This window comes from Mus caroli, chromosome 2 (genome assembly GCF_900094665.2).
Source record: "Mus caroli chromosome 2, CAROLI_EIJ_v1.1, whole genome shotgun sequence".
In the NCBI taxonomy this organism is placed as follows: Eukaryota; Metazoa; Chordata; class Mammalia; order Rodentia; family Muridae; genus Mus; species Mus caroli.
In genome coordinates, this window is record NC_034571.1 from 82762239 (window position 1) to 82787243 (window position 25005).

Consider the following 25005-nt stretch of genomic DNA (forward strand, 5'->3'; position numbering starts at 1 on the left):
TTCAGACAGGAGCAATTGTGGGTCAGATATATGACTATGGAATGGCAACCCCATCCCTCACTGTCTTTCTGCTGATGGGATCTATAAGATCTCTTTTCCTACTGTCAGGTATTTCATCTAATGTCCTTCTCTTTGAATCCTGGAAATCTCTCACCTCCCAGGTCTCTGGTCCAATCTGTGGTTGCCTCTAAAATCCCATTTCCTGAGGAGGCCTGTTTACCTTCTTTCTGCTGTCCCTCTGGGGTTCACTACTTTTCCCACACCAATATGCGATCACAATCACCTTTCCTCCCTATCCCTTCCCCACCTCATACAATTTTCCCGTCTCATACTTATTATAATAAAACTGACAAACAATTTTTGATATTACTTACTGTGGTAGTTTGAGTATGCTTGACCATGGGTGCCTGCATGGAGCCATACTTGCAACCATAATGATAATGAACTGACCCTCTGAAACTGATATCCAGCCCCAATTATATTTTTGCCTGTGTAAGAGTTTCCTTGATCATAATATCTCTCTTTTTAAATATTTATTAGATATTTTTTTATATACATTTCAAATTTCAAATGCTATCCTGAAAGATCCCCATGCTCTCTCCCCCCCCATCCCCCGTTCCCTACCCACTTACTCCCACTTCTTGGCCCTGGCATTCCCCTGTACTGAGGCATATAAAGTTTGCAAGACCAATGGGCCTCTCTTCCCAGTGATGGCCGACAAGGCCATCTTCTGATACATTTGCAGCTAGAGGTGCAAGCTCCAGGGGGGTACTGGTTAGTTCATATTGTTGTTCCACCTATAGGGCTGCAGATCCCTTGAGCTCCTTGGGTCCTTTCTCTTGCTCCTCCATTGGGGGCCCTGTGATCCATCCAATAGCTGACTGTAAGCATCCACTTCTGTGTTTGAGAAGTCCTGGCATAATCTCACAATAGAAAGCTGTAGCAGGGTCATTTCAACAAAATCTTACTAGTGTATGCAATGTTGTCAGTGTTTGGAGGCTGATTATGGGATGGATCCCTGGGTATGACAGTCTCTAGACGGTCCATCCTTTTGTCTAAGCTCCAACCTTTGTTTCTGTAACTCCTTCCATGGATGTTTTGATCCCAATCTAAGAAGGGGCAAAGTGTCCACACTTTGGTCTTCATTCTTCTTGAGTTTCATGTGTTTTACAAATTGTATTTTATATCTTGGGTATTCTAAGTTTCTTGGTTAATATTTACTTATCAGTGAGTATATATCATGTGAGTTCTTTTGTGTTTGGGTTACCTCACTCAGGATGATGCCCTCCAGGTCCATCCATTTGCCTAGGAATTTCATAAATTCATTCTTTTAATAGCTGAGTAGTACTCCATTGTGTAAATGTACCACATTTTCTGTATTCATTCCTCTGTCAAGGGGCATCTGAGTTCTTTCCAGCTTCTGGCTATTATAAATAAGGCTGCTATGAACATAGTGGAGCATGTGTCCTTCTTACCATTTGGAACATCTTCTGGATAAATGCCCAGGAGAGGTATTGTAGGATTGACAGGTAGTACTATGTCCAATTTTCTGAGGAACCTCCAGAATGATTTCCAGAGTGGTTGTACAAGCTTGCAATCCCACCAACAATGATCATAATATCTCTTAACTGCAATAAAATCTTGCCTAAGACACTTTAAACTGGAGTTGAAAACATTTCTCACTTGTGAAATATGTGTATCTAGCAGAGGAAAATCAAGAAAAAATAGTACTTCATACAGAGATGGTTAAGATTGGCCTATAACTGAAGAATCATGTATAATGGCTATTTTTGGTTGTAAACTGGAGCATGTCTAGAATTAATTAAAACACAAGTGGGCATAGTGAAGAGGAATTTTCCCACCCATATTTCAAACATTTGAAGGGGAAGGACCCATAACCAACTCATATCTTTTAGGTGAGGTGGGAATATTAACAATATTCTGGGACATGCCTTCATTGACACCTACAGGAGGGATTAAGGGAGAAGGAATTTCTGGCTTTAGAGACAACTAAGTTCTGTTTCTCTAGAGAACCAAGATACTAATAAGTTATTTCTAGTAAGAGAAAATAAAACTTAACCACAAACTGTAACTGTTTGCATATCCAGTCTGTTAGTCTATGTCTTTTTATTGGGGAACTGAGACCATTAATGTTAAGAGACACTAAGAAAAAGTGATTGAGGCTTGCTGTTATTTTGGTTGTTGAAGGAGGAATTATGTTTGTGTGGCTATTTTCTTTTGGGTTTCTTGAAAGAAGATTACTTTCTTCCTTTTTCTAGGATGTAGTTTCCCACCTTGTGTTTGAGTTTACCAATCCTATATCGGATAAAGGGCTAATATCCAATATATACAAAGATCTAAAGAAGTTAGACACTACAGGACAAAATAAAACTATTTAATGATGAGCTAGCGAGTATAAAAACGTATTCTCAATGGCAGATTATCAAATGGCCAAGAAGCAATTAAAGAAATCTTCAACAACTTAGTCATCAGGGAAATTCAAATCAAAACAAACCTGAGATACCACATCACTACAATCAGAATGGCTAAGAAAAAAAACTCAGGCGAAAGCATATGCTGGCAAGGACATTGAGAAAGACCAAAACTCCTTCCTTGTTGGTGGGATTGGAAGATGGATCACCCACTCTAGAAATCAGTCTGGAGGTTCCTCAGAAAATTGGATGTAGTACTGGCTGAAGACCCAGCTATACCATTCCTGGGCATATATATATATATATACGTAAAAGGTGCTCCAACATATAGCAAAGACTCCACTATATGCATAGCAGTCTTATTAATAATATCAGGAAAGATGCTGGAAAGAACACAGATGTTCTTCACCAGGAGAATGGCTACAGAAAATGCAGTACATTTACACAATGGAGAACTACTCAGCTATTAAGAACAATGAATTCCTGAAAATCTTCGGCAAAAGGATGGAGCTAGGAAATATCATCTTGAATGAGGTAACCCAATCACAAAAGAACACACATGGTAAGCACTCACCATGGTTATTAACATAAGTGGTTATTAACAAAAATCTCAGAATACCAAAGATACAATTCATAGACCATATCAAAATCAAGAAGAAGAGTAACCAAAGTGTGAATGCTTCAGTCCTTAGAAAGGGGAACAAAATACTCATTGGAGAAAATATGGAGATGAAATGTTGAGCGTAGACTGAAGGAAAGGCCACCAAGAGACTACTCTACCTGGGGATACATCCCATATACAGATTCCAAATCCAGACACTATTGTGGATGCCAACAAGTACTTGATGTCAGGAATGTGATAAGATTGTCTCCTGAGAGGGTCTGCCAGAGTCTGGCAAATAAAGAGGCAAATGCTCACAGCCAATCATTGAACTAAGCATGCGGTCCCTAATAGAGGAGTTTGAGAAAGGAGTGAAAAAACTTAAGGAGTTTGCAACCCATAGGAAGAACAACAATTCCAACCAACCAGAACCCACAGATCTCTCAGGGACTAAACCACCAACCAAAGAGTACTCATGGAGTGTCCCATGGCTCCAGCTGTATATATAGCAGAGGATGGCCTTGTCGGATATCAGTGGGAGGAGAGGCCATTGGTCCTTTTTCGTTTAGATGCCACAGTATAGGAGAATGCCAGGGCTGAGAGGCATGAGTGGGTTGCTGGGTGGAGAAATACCATCAGAGAAGCATGGGGGACAGGGGATGAAATAGTGAGTTTCCAGAAGGAAAACCAGGAAAGGGGATAGCATTTGAAATGTAAATGAAGAAAATATCCAATAAAAGTAATATGCAAGTTCATGCACAATAGCTTGCGGGTTGCTAAAGCAATAGAGCTTCTAGAACAGGGTCCCTTCGGGCCTTCATCCTCATCCAGGAGGTCAAGCTGAGTTCCAGACCTCTGTGAACCTTCCCAGCCAGAGGAGAGTTGTCTTCTAGGGAGGGCTCTCACCCCATATCTCAGGTGTGTTAACCATCTTGTATCCCTGTCTCACAGAGACCAGTCTGCACAGGATTGTGCTTGGTCCACAGAAGCATTAGAGTCTCTTGGGCAGGGTTCCTGCAGGTCTTCATCTTCAGTCAGAAGGCTGGATACACCAACACACCCGAAAAGCAAGATTTCAATTTAAAATCGTATCTCCTGATGCTGGCAGAGGATTTTAAGTAGGGTATTAATAACTCAATTAAAGAAATACAGGAGAACACTGCTAAATATTTATAAGTCCTTAAAGAGGAAGAAAAAAAAAAACCCTTAAAGAATTACAAGAAAACACTGCTAAAGAGCAAGAAGAACTTAAGGAGGAAACACAAAAATCCCTTAAATAATTACAGTAAAACACAGACAAACCAGTGATGGAATTGAACAAATCCATCCAAGATAAAACAATAGAAGTAGAAAGAATAAAGAAAACCCAAAGAAAGACAAATCTGGAGATAGAAATCCTAGGAAAGAAATCAGGAAATACATCAGCAACAGAATACAAGATATGGAAGAATCTCAGGTGCAGAAAATTCCATAGAAAACATGGCCACAACCATCAAAAAAATGCAAAATGGAAAAAGAACCTAACTCAAAACATCCAAGAAATGAAGGACACAATGAGAAGACCAAACGTAAGTATAATAGGTAGAGATGAGAATGAAGATTTTCCAATTAAAGGGCCAGTAAATATCTTCAACAAAATAATATAAAAAAATTCCCTAATCTATAGAAAAAGATGCCCAGGAACATACAAGAAGCCTAAAAAACTCCAAATAGACTGGACCAGAAAAGAAATTCCTCCGAACACACAATAATCAGAACAACAAATGCACTAAATAAAGATAGAATATTCAAAGCAGTAAGGGAAAAAGGTCAGGTAACATCTAAAGACAGACCAATCAGAATTATACCTGACTTCTCCTCAGAGACTATAGAAGCTGGAAGATCCTGGTCAGATATCACACAGACCCTGGTGGGAAGAATTTGCTTCTTCTGGATGCTATCTTAAAGAATTGCCTGCCTTGATTTCAGTGACACTAGCTTGTGTCTTTCAGAGACTCCCACACTAAACTTCTATTCATAACTTACCATATTTCTGGAATACTAACCAACTGCCCCAACTTCTGTAGCCTGTAAGACAGTGAATTAAAATTTTACATAATAAATCCTCAATCCTCTCACACTATGTAACTTAATTTCATGATTCCTGCTGTCTCAATCAAAGGAGCATGGGGAAATAGGCAGGTGAGAGAAACAGAAATTCAAACTATTCAATATTTGTTATTATTCTCTATTACACCTTTCTACTAATTTTAGTTCAACATAAAATCTTTTAAGTTTTGGGTGCATGTGGATAGCTCAACCTAATCTCATTTCACAACTTTACATGATAACATTTGGGGAATGTATGTATAGTTTAATTCTTCTTCAAATAATCATAAACTGTAAGATATCAAATGCATCATTTTCTTCTAAACAAAATTAATGCCGTTGCCATAATCATTTCTTATAAGGAATTCACTGATTTTTGAAAATGTTCTTTATTCCAATGATAGTATTTCATATTTATCATAACATTAAAACTTTAAATATAATACTTCTTTGCAAGTATTAGTAAAATATTCTAATAATATAGTCACACATTACATAAGATCATATTAAAATCTACATATTCACCAAATCTCTAGTAAAGCATCTCTGAAACCACAAATGTAGAAATACTTCTCACCTGTTAGAGGACTTGCTAAGTGAATCTCAATGTACCTAATTTTCAGAATCTGTTTGAATTTAGGCAATATAAAATGAATTCAGTATCTAGACAGGAGTTCAGATACAAAGGTGTTGCCACATGTATGAAAGCTGCTAGTGAAGAAAACCAGAAATGAATGAATAGGAACTGAAGCTGACACTAGCAGGAAAGAAAAACAAGAGATAACATATAATTAGTAAAAGAGAAACTTGTAGCATGAATCCCTGCTTCCACAAATTGCCCTAAATTAGCCTTCCTTTTTTCTATTTTTTCTTTTCTTTTTTTGGGGGTGGGGAGGGGGATGTTAATAGAATTATCCATTTTTATTAGGCTTTCATTTTAGTAACATTTCAAATGTTATCCACTTCCCTGTTTTGCCCCCCCCCCACTTGAAACCCCTTATCCCATCTTCCCTTGCCCTGTATCTATGAGGGTATTCCTCCACCCACCCACACCTCCCTTTCAACCCTCAAAATTCCCTAAACTGGGGTATAGAGCCTTCACAGGACCAAGGGCCTCTTCTCCCTGTGGTGCACAACAAGGCCATCCTCTGCTACATATATGAATGGAGCCATGGGTCCCTCTCTGTATAATCCTTGGGTGGTGGTTTAGTCCCTGGGAGCTATGGGAGGTCAGGTTGGTTCATATATTTGTTCTTCCTATGGGTTGCAAACCTGTTTAGCTCGTTCAGTCCTTTCTCTAAGTCCTCTATTGGATACTACATTGGGGACCCCATGAACAGTCCAATAGTTGATTGTGAGTATCTGCTTCTGTATTCATCAGGCTCTGGCAGAGCTTCTCAGGAAATAGCTATAACAGGCTCCTGTCAGGATGCACTTCTTGGCATCCACAATAATATCCGTGTTTGGTGACTGCATATGGGATGTATTCCCAGATGGGGCAGTCTTTGGATGGCTTTTCCTTCAGTCACTGCTCCACACTTTGTCTCCATTGTGCTCCTGTGAATACTTTGTTCCCTCTTTTAAGAAGTACCAAAGCACACACTTTGGCCGTCCTTCTTCTTGAACTTCCTGTGTTCTGTGAATTGAATCTTGGTTATTACAAGCTTTTGGCCTAAAATACACTTATCAATACACTTGTCAGTGAGTGTATAACATGTATGGTCTTTTGTGATTGGGTTACCTCACTAAGGATATTTTCTAGTTCCATGCATTTTCATAAGAATTTCACAAATTCATTGTTTTTAGTGGCTGTGTAGTACTCCATTGTATAAATGTGCCATATTTTCTATATCTATTAATCTGTTGAAGAAAATTTGGGTCCTTTCCATCTTCTGGCTATTATAAATAAGGCTTCTATGAACACAGTGGAGCATGTGTCTTTGATATATGTTGGTCTTCCTATATAGAGGAAGGGAGCAAGGGAGGGAGGAAGATATCATACCACACATAGTGAACTGACAAGGTATTTGCAAATATTATTATGGAGGGAATAGCTGAATGATGAAACCAGAAGGCTGTCCTACAGCCCATGGAGAATAAATTTTCAAGATCCCAAATTGTTAATATCACTTAGGATTAGTAAGAATACAGAGCTCTGAATCTCACATTAGAAAAACAATAAAACAAACAAAAAAACCCAGTCATTTTAGTTTGCTTTATTAACTCATGTCATTAGAAACAAAGCATGACTTCTTTTTTAAAGTTTATGTATGTATGGAAAAAAGGGGGGGAGGGATTTAAAAATGTCTAAGAGACATGAGATGAATTAAGTCATAACTTGGGAAAAGAATAAAAAAAAACCAATAAAGTAGGCAAGCTAGAGATTTCTCCAACTTCTTTTAGGAGGAATAAGAGAAAATTAGGCTAAGTAAGTTACAAATCAAAAGGATACAGACACAGTTATGAATTCCGTAAACAATTGAAGGAGCAATAGAGAATGACCAAATGTCAGGGCACATAGCTTACGATTTGGATTCTTGTCTGGAATTGGAACTAGAAAGAGAAGAAAAAGAAAAGATTTCTGACTTGCAAGGCAGAAAGCAGGTCAACCTAGCAGTTAGGGTCTTGAGCAACTAAATATATTAGAAAGGTTAGAGTATATAAATTCCTATCTCATCCAGTAGACAGTCAATCCTCCCATCTTAATATGTTTTCATGTGCATCATGTTTCTTTTTTTCCTTCTGAAGTCATGCTATTCTACAGATGTTGTAAAATAGAATTTTTCTCCTTATCATAGGAGGTCATCAGACTCACCTTGTCCATTGAAGCTCCCTGGAGACTTTGTTAAAGGTATTATCAATCTATTGAACCATTTGTAAAGCAGATTATTGCTGGTTAACCACATTCTTTCAAAATCAGAATAGTGATTAATTTGTTCCTTTCTTCTTTAATATTAAAGTGTTAGAACACACAGAATAATACTCAAAAAAATAATAGTTATCCATCCTCAATAACTATAAAATGTATTAATTTTTAACTGGATATCTGGCAATTTTCATGAAAAGACATTAAAACTAGCTAGCAAGCAATTTTTATAAAAAGAAATATTAAAAAAAATACAATTTTCTTACAATAAAATCTTGGAAATTTCACTTTATTTTCTCAGATATTTGAACAAAATGAGATCTGCATCAAAGCTGTGTGAATATACAGCTTGTCCAGAGCATTTTTCTCTTTTTTCTAACTATCCTTAGACACAGGCCTGGAAGCTTCCAGCTTCTGACCAATTGAATCCTTCTGTATGGCTGATTCAATCAGACTTTTCTCTGCTTCTTTCTGAATTTCTATGTTTGACCTCATCCTAACTTTGCCAATATATTCCAGTCTTCTCCCTTCCTCTCATTTTCTGGCTTATTCTGTTGTCACCTGTCTCTAGCTTGTTTTCTCTATTTCTTATCTTTGTCAAATGAGCTGCAAACATTCCCACTGATTTTCCTACATAGATCTTAAGTAACCTCTACTTCATGTGCTGTTCACATGAATGGAGGCATGGCCTATGTCTGACTCATTGTGTCAAATCTTTCTCTGATTCATCATTTTCTTTTCCCCTCAATTAGATAGCACTTTTAAACATGACAGCTTCCTTCTATAAACTAACCTTAACTTCATTGTTATGGATGAAATTTTATTAAAGGCATGCCTATCGTCTGATGAGATCATACATAACTCAGAGCATTCCTGCATACCCTCAAGATCACATAGTCCTACAAAGTCTTCAGAGTGATCCTTTTCCAGAATACTCATGTTGCTGGACTAAAATTCTTCTACAAACTCTTTAATTTTTAAAGCCTNCANGTATTAATTTGNNACTATCACATTTTATATACNTTTGTNATTTCAGCCANTTTGCTNGTCTATTATATGCAAGATGACATTTCTTGTAATAGAGACCAAAGTTATAAAATCATGCTGCCTTCTAATAAGGTACAACTAGTCTATTGTTATGTATAAATGATAACCAGATCACTAAAAACTAAGACAAAAGCTGCTGTAACACTCTAATATGTGCTTGGACTTTAGCCATGAGAATGAAATAAGAATCATATATAATGATATCCAGTTCCAATTTAGTAACACACTTATTGATCATCGAAAAGGAGATGGAAGCTACCCCATGCTTGTGGGTGCTGGCTGGATGCTTTCTGATGAAAATTAGGTAGATATTATAATGAAACAAATGGGCATGAAGTAGATGATGTTTTATGCACATAGCTCATTGGGCTTGGCATAACTATATCTACTAAGCAGTAAAGAAGGAGGATTATTAATTCCAAAGGTATGTGGAGAAAGATCATCAAATTCAAACATCATGAACAAATTAGTTCAAGCAAATGTATTGATTGTCCTACATATATAGTCTCTCTGTAAAAGTAGGGTTAAAAAAAGTTGAAGTTGGATGTATGGAAGAACATGTTTTGTAACTCAGGGGTAAATTTGGTTTTTATGGGGAATTTGACAAGCAAAGGGATGGACTTAGAAATATAGAAGCTTTGTGATCAAAGCCATGGTTGTAAGGTTGTCATAAGAAGGTAGTCATAACAATAAGTAGTAATAAGAAAAGGTCATCATAATAATCTTTTGGAACAAAGCAATAGTTGTTTGGCCTGGGACAGGAAGTACAAAATCAAATGTAGGTAAGGTATAGGTGGGGCAGAGCACAATTCTCGAGAATCAGACTCAGTAATAAACAGGAATAAATCTATAGTTTGTCATGACTGTAAGATTTTTTTTAACTCTAAGGAGGCTATGCTTAGTCTGATAATAACCTACTCTCTCTCTCTCTCTCGCACACAAACACACACACACACACACAAACACACTGATGTAGAGGCATGACCTGCAGCGTGTCCCTCTGTATGTGTTTGTGTATGGCTGTGTATTTATATGTATAGATGTACTAAATAAAACACTGTGCTTCACCTTCTCAGGAAAACATTGCATTTGGCATGGGGGAGAAAGTAACACTTATCAACATTGCTGGTCTGCATAATAGGGTGTTATCTTTTAAATAAAGAAGGTAATAGCTCTGAGGGTGTTAAAACTGTATGTAAATCATGTTTGGAATATGTTAAGCATTCACAGTAGAGATAATAGAGGAAAAAGCATGAAAGAGGATTATCCAGGTCACTCCGAGATAATTGTGTCAGGACACATGAACATGGTAGTTAGAAATGAAACATAGTTTGGTATATGTAGAATATGCTACAGACATTAAACATTAAATTCTGTTCATAAAAATTTAAAATGGAAGACATAAGTTGGTATAATAGAATGTTGGGGAAAATTAAGGGCCATAGGAACTTAAAGAGCTGTGCACCTTGTTGTTTGATGGAAGTCTTTCAAAGCTAGGAACTGAAAATTTTGATACAAGTAATAAAATTCATGGTAAAGGTTGTTGATATGTTGACAATGTGCTTATAAATTTTATGCTAAGATGACATGATTACGAGTGGGGCATTTATTGTCCTTGAGTTCCTTAGCTGTAACTCTCTACTTTTCTGAGCATGTAAGAGTCATGATTATGAGCTTAGTAAGAGTCAGAACTTATATCCAGGTTTTCTTTTAGCTTGCCTGTTGTATTAATGATTAACCGAGGCAGGCACCTTCAGTGTCACAATTCTGTTAATAATGTACCTTGAATATATTATTTTCCTTATTTCAAGATAGAACTTCATGGTGTAAAGTGAACATATTGAGGGGCATTTCTATACACACTTGAATATTTTATAGATGTGTTCCAACCTCTGAGATAGACAAGACTATCAACCAATATGTCTATTATGATTTTTTCTTTAATCCATGGGNTTAGACTNTTCATGNTTAGGGTATACTTCTTAAATGANCGTGCTTAGAANTAGATTCATTCTNTTTTACAANAAGGAGTTAAANTANAACAGTAGTTGNTATTGGTCATGNGATAAATATTCATATNTAAAGGCTGNNTGTGTTTTTNTAGAACCTGAAATAAAATGCAACATTTGCCACNTGTGCAATAAAAGTATGANTTTTATGGTTGAATCATGTTATATGCTAATTAGAGTTTAGGTCTATTCCACAGCAGNGAAGCTGAGCTTGGTACTGTGAGCCAGAACAAAAATTTATAAATAATAAACATGATTGTAANTGTCATAAATCTTAGNTAAGACCAAACTTCTATTGTTTTGTTAAATACNTGCNGTAAATATGTCAANTATAAACATCTGTTTTTATGTCAATTGACTACTGTTNNCAACANCCTTGTTCATGGAGGAATATGTCTTTAAATAGTGGTTGGCAGTTAAAACAGAGAATCTGACATAACTGAAAGACTGAAATACTTGAATCTTGTTATAGCATGGAAGCTAAATGCTCTGACAGGTTCATAAACTTATAAGCAGTTTTGGGGCTCAAGGAAAATTATGGCAGAGGTTTAGGAAAAAAATAAGAGCAATGGGAAAGCACAGAATATTGAATAATAGCATTTGAATCAGAATATACATGTTAATTATCATAAATATATCTTAATATGGCATTAAAGAGAATCATTCACCAAAAGTGATAAAACAATACTGCCATGGATTGTAGGAAACATGTTATAAAGAAATAAATCATACTGTTCCAAAAAAAGATGCTACACTGTATCAATCCATAATATATGTGCATAAATAATGACAGAGCTCATTCTATTTTGGAAGAGGAAAATATTTTTCTTTAATACCCTGGACTTTTGAACAGGTGCATGCTTGAAGGACTGATTTAGATGAATTACAAAGTGTGTTGACTTTAGCTTTCTCTCCCTACATGATTCTAAGAGAAGAATACCTCGGTGAGGAAATTATGTATAGAGTAAATTCAGGAATTCTGACTGAGAAAAGACAAAAGCTTTGATAAAGAGAAGTATATCAACAAAAAAAGTTAAAACACTAAGATGAGATACAGAGAATATTGCAGAAGCACTATATAATACATGAGAAAAACTGTAAGTACAACAGTAATATTTTGCTAGTGCAGATAATAAACAAGTAAGATTTTACAAAGGATGTACTAAGGCTAGATTCTGTCTTTGATAGGTAAATAGAGTTATTTATTGATTGTTTTCATTTCTCTAAAAACTATTTTTTTAAGAATTTAGGTGCATCAGGATAATCTATAATTAGAAGCACAGTAAGTAGGAGGATATGAAAGACAATTAAAAGTTGAGGTTATGCTGTGCATATGGTGACACATGCCTTTAATCCCAACCCTGGGGAGGCAGAGGCAGGCAGATTTCTGAGTTCGAGGCCAGCCTGATCTACTAAGTGAGTTCCAGGACAGCCAGGGTTATAGAGAGAAATGCTGTCTCAAAAAAACCAAAACAAAACAAAAACAAAAACAAAAACAAAAAACAAAAAACAAACAACAAAAAAGTTGAGGTTATAATTTAGTGTTATACTAAATGTTGATTATACTTAAAGGTCCTAAGTAAAAATAAATGAATATAAACATATAAGTATCATTTCGAGTGTTTATTTAGCACTTACATTTTTCTCAGTTTGGTTTTAGATTTGATTATTTTTTCATTATTTATTTCCTGTTTTAAATATATCTTGACTGCAGTTTCTACTCCTTTCACTTTTCCCTAACTTCTCCTACATTTCTATTCAGAAAACAAAGCAAGCCTCCCAGGGATATCCACAGAACACGGCTTAACAAGATACAAGAAGACTCGGCACAAACCCTCATATCAACTCTGGAGATGGAGAATCCCAAGAGCTGATAAAGAGCCAAAGACATCCAAATCATATTTTAGGAGACCCAATAAAACACAAATGTAACAACCATAACATATATACAGAAGACCTAGCACAAATCCATGCAGGCTCATTTTTAAGAAACTTTTCTAGAAAAAATAAGATATAAAATTATGCATTTAATTTATGTGATACTTGTATATTATACTCATAATCTTGTTCAATGTAACTATGAAAATCTAATTGTTTTACTTTTTATAAAGAACTGCTATCAAATGCAGGATTTTCTGTAAATAGTAAATATCTTTAGGATTAGCAGCATTGGACATTGAGGGAATTTTGGTATTCTGTCTGTTTTTTGCTTGCTTGCTTACTTGTTTGGTTAGTTGGTTGGTTGGTTGGTTGGTTTTAGTTTGTTGATTTGTCACCAGAATCTTCCTGGAGGGGAAGAAAACTGAGGGAGGGGTGTATATATGAGGCATTGACACTCAAACACAGTAACAGGAGCAAGCTAGGCAAGGTTGATTAAGTAAAAATGAACTGGAATTAGGAGAAACCTTTGAGTAAATCGACATAAAGAGCGTCACAAGAAAACATATAGGAGATGGGAGAGCAAAGCATCTATCATGAAAATGTCTCATGAGACATGCTGTCTTAAGACATTTGTGCATTACCTGAGTGATTTTCCAGCTGTGAAATATTATATTTCTTCATTTATACCAAAAATTTATTCATATGACAATTGCCAGGTGCTAAAGCATTGACAGGAAGATTTACAAAACCTGTATGTCCTGCCGAATTTCCCAAATTCAAAAGCCAATAATCATTACAGCACACCTGTTCAAATATAGTGAGTACTGATGGTATAGAATTAGATCTAAATCTGCTCTGTAACAGGAAGGAAAGGAAATATGCGAGCTTAATGTGTTCAGAAAATATTACATAGATGTATGAAAATGCCCTTACATAATCCAATATCATGCTCATGAATATATGACAAGAGGAAACATTAAAAAATAATAAATTTTAAAACCAACAAGTGAGAAAATGGAATTAAATTCCTACTATTAACAAGGTTCTTTGTAATTCATTTTGAGACAGAAGATTAAAGTTGTTAGAGATTTATTTCATTATCAGTGTGTGTGTGTGTGTGTGTGTGTGTGTGTGCATGTGTTCATGTGTGTGCTGGGGATGCTAGTAAAGGAACTTAGGCTATCCCCATCCTATCTGTATCCTCTATCAAGCCAAGACAATTCTTGCAGCCTTTCCACCCACCCGATCGCCTCTGGATACACTTGTACTATGTAGATTAGACAGAGCATTACGTTTTTCCTTTAGCACATGACTTTCCCCCAAATCGTTTGAATTTTCTGTAATCTGTCAAATAATAGCTGACCTAGGAACATCAAAGCAGAATCACAATATTCTTTCACTTACTTCAACTCTGAGTGACAGCCGAGACCACACTTTGTGCATGGCACTTTTCATCTCACTGTTTCTCAGAGTATAGATAAGGGGATTCAACATTGGGGCAATCACAGTGTAAAACACAGATATTTCCTTATCTTTGTTCTCACTTCCTGCAGGTAAAATATAGGTATAAATGCAGGGCCCAAAAAATAAAACTACTACCATTACGTGTGAACTACAGGTTGAGAGTGCTTTGCGCTTCCCTGCAGATGATCTTGTCCTCAGAGAATACAATATAAGTATGTAAGAAACAAGTAGTACAATAAAAATGGCAACAACCACCATCCCAGAATTGGCAATTGTTAAGATACTAACAACATGAAGATCTTTACAGACCAATTTCAGAAGGGGCTTGATATCACACAAGTAGTGATTGATGAGGTTGGGACCACAGAACGGCAGACTGAGCACCATCAGTAGTAAAGCAATGGAGTGCCAGAACCCCAGTATCCAGGCCGTGACAATCAACATATCACATCTCTTCCTGCTCATGATAACCATGTAGTGCAGGGGCTTGACAATGGCAACATAGCGGTCCAAGGCCATGGACACCAGGATGAAGATTTCCACACCTGCCAGCAAGTGGGCAGTGAAGAGCTGGGTCATGCACTCATTATAGGAAATGTTTTTTCTTTTTGCTGCCAAGTCCCTGATGAGCCTAGGAATCACAGTGGAGGTGTAGCAGAGGTCCATGAGGGAAAGATGGCAGAGAAAATAATACATTGGTTGTTCGATTAGGTGGCTGCAGGTGATGGTGAGTAGGATGACAGAGTTCCCCATTAAGACAGCCAGATAGCAAAGCAAGAACAAGAAAAAAAACAGCAGCTCTATTTGTCTATTCTCCCAAAGACCCATAAAAATGAACTCTGTGACATTTCTATGATTTTCCATGAATTCTAGGTGAATCCACATGCAAGGCTGAAACTTAGTACATCTGAAATTAAACAAGAAAAGAGAGGGAACTTGATAGGCTTTTTTAACTTTTATAAGATCATATATTGAATAACAAAAGTCATTTTTGATTTATTTATATGCATTGACTAAGCCCATTGGGAAAGTATATAAATATACACCTAATTCTTAATTCAAGATTATTAATAGTGGTATTCTATACCTAGAAAATTTCATAAATATTTTATACATATTAAACTCTGATAAAGTCAAATGGGTTCTGTACTGATATACATTTTACATATTCAACAAATACAGAAATGGCAGGTATAACTGAATTACAGAAACTCCTTAAGAAGACATAAATCTAAGCACTGCATATTTTGCCCAATTCCATTTTACTAATTTCTCTCTCATATTTTTCAACACAAGAAGAGTTCCACTCATTTTCCTTCCTCATAAAATGATTGTATTATATTACATTGTTTCTGCATTATTAAATATATAAAAGTTTGTAAGTCTCGATTCTGTGTGTCACATGATTTAAATATATGTTCTGAACTCATAGATAGAAACTTATACATTATTTGGAATTAATACCAATTTTCTAAATAAGGTAATGGTCTTAATCACAAAAGTAAACGGGCATGAACAGACTGAAAGTACTTTCAGTGTTTCTCCTTAGGTGATTCCAAAAAATCCAAAAGACCACAACAACAACAAAAACAAACTTAAAGACATAAAACAGAAACAGTCTAGGAATAAATAATTTGAGGTTACCATGTCTGGCATTTAAAGAGAAAGTATAACTTTTATATTTCTGTAAGAATGTAAAGACATATTTTAGAGATAACTGGTAATATGCTATAACCACTCCAGAGTGCTAATCATTCCTCTGGACTGTCCTGTTTATTTACTCTCATACTGAGTACATAGTAGCTATGGTGAGGTTGATATCTTAGGATATCAAGGGAATAAGTTAACTATATCATGTTTTAACAATATTTCAATGTCCTTCTCAACAAAATCATACTTTATTTCTAATAGAATATATACTTTAATGAGTTTTTGAGTTGAGGTAGTAGGGGCAAAATTTTGGCAAGGGTCTATAGCACTCAATTCTTTGGTTTTGATTCTATAAATGAGGTTAGCTACATTCCCCCTGCATCAATTAGTGAAAAGAATTAGGGCTCTTGTTTTGTGTTTCCTCACTAAGAGATTGGTTGACAACAACTTGACAACCATTATTTATTACACAAAATAAAATACTGAATTTTTTATAAATTTGTTCCAGATTCATACTATACAGAATAATCTGTGGATCGAACAGACAAAAATAAATAAATAAATAAATAAATAAATAAATAAATAAATAAATAAATAAATAAAATGAGTATAGACAAGAAAGGATCAAAACCATAGAAATCAAAAATCCTAATGTTTCCAAGTATTGTGTAGATATTGATGTAAGCATGAAACTTTTTAATATAATAATCCAGTTCTATTTTAGATGCATTACTCAGATGATCTAAGAAGTGCAACTCTATGTGGACAGAAAAGCTTCAAGCTTATTTTACAGAGTATCTATTAGTCGATCAAACAAATCTCAGTATGTAGAATCATCCACAATCTCTACTCTATTGGAGAGCCCCCTCTGTTCTTTTCATTTTAAGTTGACTATTATTGAAGTAAGGAAGAAAGGAAAAGAAGTAGGATGGGAAGGAATGAGGAAGGGAAGAAGGCACAAATAGAAACTTTCATAATCATGTTTTAGGTTTAGTAACATACCTTTTATTTAAATCTTTTATTTATTTTCTAAAAGTCTACAATTTATTTTTTAGTAGAATGTCCTCAAATACATATTGTTTTCATATTTTTTCAATGCTTTGTTAACTGCATCTTGAAAGGGAAAAATAGTCAGAAAGAAAACCATTGAAATGTGTCCTCTAAGACTTAAATAAAAGGATAAGACCATGTGAATGTGTGGCTAGTGTTAACCATCAGGAAGTATTTTCTATGATTTTTTGCCACTTTAAATAAGCTCATATTCTTTGAGAAAATTGTAAATCAGCAAAACATAATCTCAATGTCATGTACAATTAAAAGGACAGAAAGGTTTACATGCTTTATATTTAGCAGTAATAATGTGCTAAACATAGCATTAAATTGTTTTTATCATTTTTCCTATTTTATCTCCATCATGACCTGGTGAGCCCTGTGACATTATTTTTCGGCATGTTTTATAAATAAATATAACAGGACAGGACTGCACATTAACAAACAAGATATCTCAACTCTGTTACATATTTCCGAAGTTCATGCTTAAATAAAAGGGACGTTAAAGCTTTGCTAGTAAGCTAATTGTCACTATAAGTGCAATATAATTTTAAAAATATCTTATTACTTAAATAAATATTAATAAAGATAAGTCAGGAATTGAATTTATAACTGAAATTTGTAAATACCATATTCTGTGCAGAATAAAATTAGTACCTTGAAGACTTGATTATAATCATAGTTCTTCTAAACACACAAACACACAAACACACACACACATACACACACACACACACAAATATATATATATATACATATATATATATATATATATATACACACATATATATGCTATTCATAACACTTATTTTTGTTAGGATTCCAATATTTCTGGGATGTCATGTTACCTTTAAGTAGTTCCTCTTTTCTGATCTTTGACCTGTAAGTGAAACAAAACAGTAGATGTTAAAAGAATCTATCTTTTCCATTAAGTTTTAACTCAATGTAGCTTTGAAAGATTCACTGGCTGAAGTACTTTATGCTGAAAGAAAAGAAAACCCAAGGGGAATAGTCTCAGGAGCACCTTTTGCAATATGTCTAGTCTATGGTTATGAATGTGAAGGTCAAGCCAACACTGGTCACATATTAAGGCATTCTTTTATTTACTCTAAAGAACTATGGGATAATATAATTGAATTACATAATGACAGGTAATAAATGCTGGATTGCTTTTCATTTAATTGTATCACCGTGCTAAAAGAGTAAACCTAAGTCTATTAATATTATCAATATTAATAGACATGCAGTCTATTACATGCAGAGTACTGTGTTTTAATAGGGACTCACAGGCATTAGTGTAATGCTGAAAGTGGAAAATTCTATAGGATGTAATGTGTTGTCCTTGTTTTGAGATGTGGAATTACTCTTACCCTTGTCTGAAGCAGCTTGAATAATCTGGGTAATTGAAACTGTGCATTTTTACAAATAATTCCTTCGTATGATTTAGTTGTTCTACCAAATATTCACTTACTTATGATAAAGTCTGGATATAAAACAGCAAATGCAAGTCTGTCATAGTGAAATATGTCTGCAATCATCCATCCCTCAGGAGACTGTGTCAGGAGGATTGACACAAGCTTTAAAACAACTTTTTGTTCCTTCAGAGTTCTACTTCAACCAGGAATACATAGGAAGGCTCTGTCTTAAAGTGGCATACATAACACTCTTTACTAGGAATCTGGGAAATATTTTGCCCTAATATGCCATTCTCACACATTTACATACAAGTCATTACCCATATCTTTGTATATATTTCATTTACTTGTTTTAAAATTATTTGGTTCCATTTTCCCTTCTTTTTTATTTTGCTTTATTAATCCTATTTACCTCTGTTTGTGTAGTATTTCAATATACAAATTTTTTTCATGTCTTCACTTTATACCTTCTCAAATATACTCCTTATTTAATTTCCATTAAGCATATGGTAAAAATGTTCTATTTCTTTTTTGTTGTTGTTGTTATTGTTGTTTTTACAGGTTAGCAGGTTTGAAGGCACTACCATTTTTTTCCTTTTGGTTTTTTTTTCAATTTTTATTAGATCGTTTCATCTTTCCATTTCAAATGTACCCCCAAAACACCCTATTTCCTCCTCCTGCCCTGCTCCCCAATCCACCCACTCCTGCTTAATTTATTTATCCTCATGTTATTTGATTACTAAATACCTTTACAGCCACATTGCAGTACAGACTCTAGAGAGTACTTTATCATTTATTTAAGATCAAAGAAATTTATAACACTGTTTAAATACATTGTATACAAAACCTGTATTCACCTGATTTAATTGTCTTCTTGGAGGCTTACTGCTATCTTCCTCTTTCTGAAATGTGGTTGGCTGGTTTAAGTAACATTTTTGGCTCAAATTTCTCTCCTAGCTGACTGCTTGAATCTGGCTTCTATCAGCTTCTCACTGAATTGATCTGCTTTACCTCAAACTAATTCTGGCAATTGATTCTAATCTTCTTGAACCTTCTCATTCTCTAGTATTTCTCTATTCACCTATGTCTAACTTGTTATCTCTCCAACATATATTTGTAAAACTATCCCAGTAAAAAACAGTAAAAACTGCCTCCTCTCTCTGCACTGCTTTCTTTTTTTTTTTGTTTTTTTGTTTTTTTGTTTTTTTGTTTTTTTGTTTTTTTGTTTTTGTTTGTTTTTTTCGAGACAGGGTTTCTCTGTATAGCCCTGGCTGTCCTGGAACTCACTTTGTAGACCAGGCTGGCCTCGAACTCAGAAATCAGCCTGCCTCTGCCTCCCAAGTGCTGGGATTAAAGGCGTGTGCCACCACTCCTGGCCTCTGCACTGCTTTCTTAAGTTCTTTTTTTTCCTATGCTGTTCCCTTGAGGATTGGGCATATCTTATCTTTGATTTGTTTTCTAAGTCTTTCTCAGATTTGTCACTTTCTGTGTCCTTCCATGAGATGTAACATTCCAACATGACTGCTTCCTTCTACCTTCATTGTTTGGGATTGAATGTGTGTATTGAGGGTGTATCTGTATTCCAGCTAGTTATAAAATGTTTGTGCACAATCCATGTCAAACAGACCTAGGTCTTTGGATGTTATTCCTTTCAAGAACAGCGACATTGGTGGATTAAAATTCCTTTATAACTTTCCTTTTCCAATTTAAACTAAAATTTTACACATTTTAACTATAACAATAACAATAATTAATTCCAAGAACTTAACAGTTCCAATATCCTTGAGGAAGATTTATTGATTTGATGGTCCTTTATAACTGCAGTCCTGATCATCCTGTCCTCCAGCAAATGTCAGTATCAGCATCAAGGTTTTCCAATTGGCCAGTGTGATGAATGATCTGTTCTTTTGCAGCTACTTTACTGAGCTTTCTTCATGCAGAGTGGTAAGCTTCAGTTTTCTGCATCATCTGTGCTGCTGTCTTTCTGCTTCTCTTCCTTTTTTGAATCATGCCTTTCATGTGGATGTTTCTCTTATTCGGTTTCAACATTTATCAGTCAAACTATATTACATAAGGTAGCAATATAGTATCTTTAATACCTAGTTTAGTTTTCTCTAGTTGCTTTGTGGATTGCTGACAGAAATCATCTGGATCACATTGTTTGTTGCCTGGGTACAAGCTTAGGGAATTTCCCATAATAAGAGATTACTTCAAATATCTCTTGCTGAACTGTCTTCGTGATCTCAATCCCTATACTTACCAAACTTTCCATGAATCCCAGAAGGGTGAGGTCTTCTAGAGAATTTTCTAGGAACACCTTATCAAAAATCCCTTTTCAATTGAGCTTGTCTCCCACAGTGAATACAATGGATATTTGATATCTAGGACTACTGTCCATTTGTTTTCCAATTCCACAGTTATTAGAGTCAGTATCAGCCATGTCGGAATCCACTGATCCATGGTTGCTGATTGAGGTTTTAAAGGTCTAAAAACTTTTTAATATTCTGCATTTGTATTTTTGAGGCCAAAGTTTCAATTAATACCCAGCTGACATCTGGATTTGATATTATCTTCTTTATAGAACATTATCTATATGCATTAATCTAGGTAAGAAGTCAGTGAAAGTCTCTCTGGGACTTTTATTAATCTTTGTGAAGGACATCGATCTTTTTCCTTTTCCTATACCTTATCCCAGGCTCTTAAAACTACTAAAGGACAGTATATAATAAGAGAGTCATAAAAATTGCATCTATTGTCTTAAATCAGCAAATTGCCCTTCACCTAACAATGGATCTTTCACAATAGTAGCACCTCTAGGCATATTACCATATTCCATAGTTGCAGCTTCTTCTAGCCACTAAGTCAGTTGTTATTGAGAACAGTTTAACTGCAGCTAAATCATTCCAGTCTTGGGGAATAATCCTCTTTTGTGTAGCTCAGGTATTTAATATCTGTCTCACATTGGCTGGGTGTATTCCATAAGCCACTATTGACTCTTTAAAATGTTTAAGACTGTAGATTTTAACAAGAATTCAGACTAGTTGTTAATTTAGTTACAAGTTACCATAGGTACCAAATTAAGCACTTCTATTCCTCTACCCCTTGTCTCTAAAGCCTTTGCAGTACCAAAATTGTCTCTGAGGCTCCTGTGTTTTTCTTTTATCTGGACTCAAGCCTTCAGAATTTCCTGAGTTTCTCTAGGTTTCCATCCAAACTGAAAGAACTTACCCTTCTTGTGGAGCTGATCCCAGGAAAATTTTTCCTGTGTCACTTTCTATCAGATGTTTCCAGTCCTCTGCAACGTTTCTGTCAGATGTTCTCTGAGACAACACTTACACTAGGCAAATAGAAATTTCTTTTACAATACAAGGGACTTTAATGTGTTTAGAAGTTTTGGAGGGTTTTTTTTGAGCTTTTTTCATTCCTTTTTCTTTCACTTTGCAAGTTTTGACCTTTATTGCTTTTACCATTAACAATAAATAAAATAAATGTCCCAGAAATCACTCCATTGATGGCTTTATTATTTGAATAATGAGATTTCTAAGGCCTTTGCATTTTCAATTTGTTACAGTTTTGAAGTTTATGAGATTGCCTTACACTGATTCAAGCCCTCAGTATGCACCCTTGTTTCCTTCAGACATTCAGTTCCCTGTCAAGCTTCCTTCAAACTCATGCATATTTTTTTTCTTGGCTTTGCTTGCAATCTTTTTTCTGAATTTCCACACAATTATAAGTGCTTCATTGTTTCTAGACTTTGTTTCCTAAATAGCCATATGTGATTGGCATACTTTCCTTTATCCTTCACTTATAAAATATACATATCATGTATATTCCAACAAAATTACAAAAGCTGTTGTTTTTTCTTTATTTTTTACTCTCCATATTCTATTTCCCACCCCCATGCACCCTCTGACTGCTCCACATCCCACACCTTCTCCCCACCCCACCCCATTTCCATGTGGATGCCCCTACCCCCACCTCACCTGACCTATAAACTCCCTGGGGCCTCCATTCTCTTGAGGGTAAGGTGCATCATCTCTGAATGAACAGACTCAGAAAACTTCTACTGTATATGTGTTGGGGGCATCATATCAGCTGGTGTATGCTGCCTGGTTGGTGGTCCAGTGTTTGAGAGATCTCAGGAGTCCAGATTAATTGAGATTTCTAGTCCTTTTACAGGATCACCCTTCTCCTTAGCTTCTTTCAGCCTTTCCTAACTCAACAACAGGTGTCATCTTCTTGTGTACACTGGTTGGGTACAAATATCTGAATCTGACTTTTTCAGCTGCTTAAGGGGTCTTTCGGAGGGCAATCATGCTAGGTCTTTTGTGATTATTCCATAGCCTCAGAAATTAGGTCAGGCTTTGGGATTCCACTTTGTGCCTGTCACTAGACCTTCTTTTCCTCATGCTCCTCTTCATTTCCACCCCTGTAATTATTTCAGAGTGAAAGAATTATGGGGCAGATATGTGACTATGGGATGGCAACCCTATCCCTCACTGTCTTCCTGCTGTTGAGCTCTATAAGTTCTCTCTCCCTACTGTCCGATATTTCATCGAAGTTCCCTCTGTTTGAATCCTGGAAGTCTCTCACTTGTCTCTGGTGCATTATGGGGTCTCCTATGTCCTGAGGTTGCCTACTTACATTCTTTCTGCTGGCCCTCATGGGGTCAGTATTTTCCCTCACCCAATACCAGACTAGGCTGCCCTTTATCCCCTAGACCACCCCCTCACATCATCTAATTTCCCTGTCTCATACTTATTGTAATCAAAGGAATAAACAATTTTTTATATTACTTACTGTGATAGTTTGAGTATCCTTGACCCATGGGTACCCCCATGGGAGCCAAGTTTGCTACCATGATGATAATAAACTGACACTCTGAAACTGATATCCAGCCCCATAAATAAATATTTGCCGTTGTAAGAGTTGCCTTGATCATGATATCTTTGAACAGCAGTAAAATCTAGTGTAAGACACTTTAAACTGGAGATGAAAACATAAGTGAGAAATATGAGTATCTAGAAGAGGAAAATAAAGAAAAAATAGTACTTCTTACAGAGAAGTACTCTGGTTAAGATTGGCCTATAACTGAAGAATCATGTATAATAGCTATTTTTGGTTGTAAATCAGAGCACATCAGTAATTAGCTAAAACACAAGTGGGCACACTGAAAAGAAATTTTCCCCACCCCATATTTTAATCATTTGAAGTTGGAAGACCACATCCAATTCACATCTTTTAGCTGAGGTGGGAATATTAACATTATTCTTGGACACACCTTCTGTTGCACCTATATGAGGGGTTAAGGGAGAAGAAATATACTTACTACCTTTGTATCTTTGCACTCTCACTAGCAAGTCTTTTCCTTTCTGGCAGTAGAGACCACTAAGTTATGTTCCTCTAGATAACCAAGATACTAATAAGTTATTCCTAGTAAGAGAAAACAAAACATAACCACAAACTGTAACTGTTTGCATATCCAGTATGTTAGTCTATGTCTTTTTAGTGGGGAATTGAATCCATTGATGTTAAAGAACACTAAGAAAAAGTAATTGTTGCTTCCTGTTATTTTGGTTGTTAGAGGAGGAATTAGGTTTGTGTAGCTATCTTCTTTTGGGTTTATTGAAAGAAGATTACTTTCTTCCTTTTTCTAAGATGTAGTTTCCCACCTTGTGTTGGAGTTTATAATACTACAACAGATAGAGGGCTACTATCCAATATATACAAATATCTCAAGAAGTTAGACTCCACAGAACCAAATAACACTATTTAATAATGGGCTACATAGCTAAACAAAGAATTCTCAATTGAAGATTATCGAATGGTCAAGAAGCACTTAAAGAAATGTTCAACACCCTAAGTCATCAAGGAAATGCATATCAAAACAACCCACATCACACCAGTCAGAATGGCTAAGTTGAAAGACTCAGGTGACAGCAGATGCTGGCAAGAACGTGGAGAAAGAGGAAGACTCCTTCATTGTTGGTGGGATTGCAAGCTGGTACAACCACTCTAGAAATCAGTCTGGAGGTTTCTCAAAAAATTGGATGTAGTGCTACGTGAGGACCCATCTATATCACTCTGGGGCATATATATACCTAAAAGGTGGTCCAATATATAACAAGTACTCTCCTATAGTCATAGCAGGCTTATTTCTAATAGTCAGAACCTGGAAAGAACCCAGATGTCCTTCAACAGAAAAATGGATACAGAAAATGTGGTACATTTACACAATGGAGTACTACTCAGTTGCTATGAACAATGAATTCATGAAAATCTTTGGCAAATAGATGGAACTAGAAAATATCATCTTGAATGAGGTAATCAAATTACAAAAGAATACACATGGTATGCACTCACTGATAAGTGGATATTGACCAAAAGCTCAGAATACCAAAGATACAATTCACAGACCACATCAATCTCAAAAGAAGAAAAAACAAAGTTTAGATGCTTCAATCTTTCGGAGGGGGAACAAAATACTCACTGGAGGAAATAT

The 25005-nt window shown here is 35.6% G+C and overlaps 1 protein-coding gene across 1 annotated transcript; it reads right to left on the reverse strand.

Moving 5' to 3' along the window:
• Positions 1-14307: 14307 nt before the first annotated feature.
• Positions 14308-15252, reverse strand: LOC110290506 (olfactory receptor 4P4-like). Its single transcript, XM_021157058.1, has one exon. The coding sequence runs from the start codon at positions 15250-15252 to the stop codon at positions 14308-14310; it is 945 nt and encodes a 314-aa protein (XP_021012717.1).
• Positions 15253-25005: the final 9753 nt, after the last annotated feature.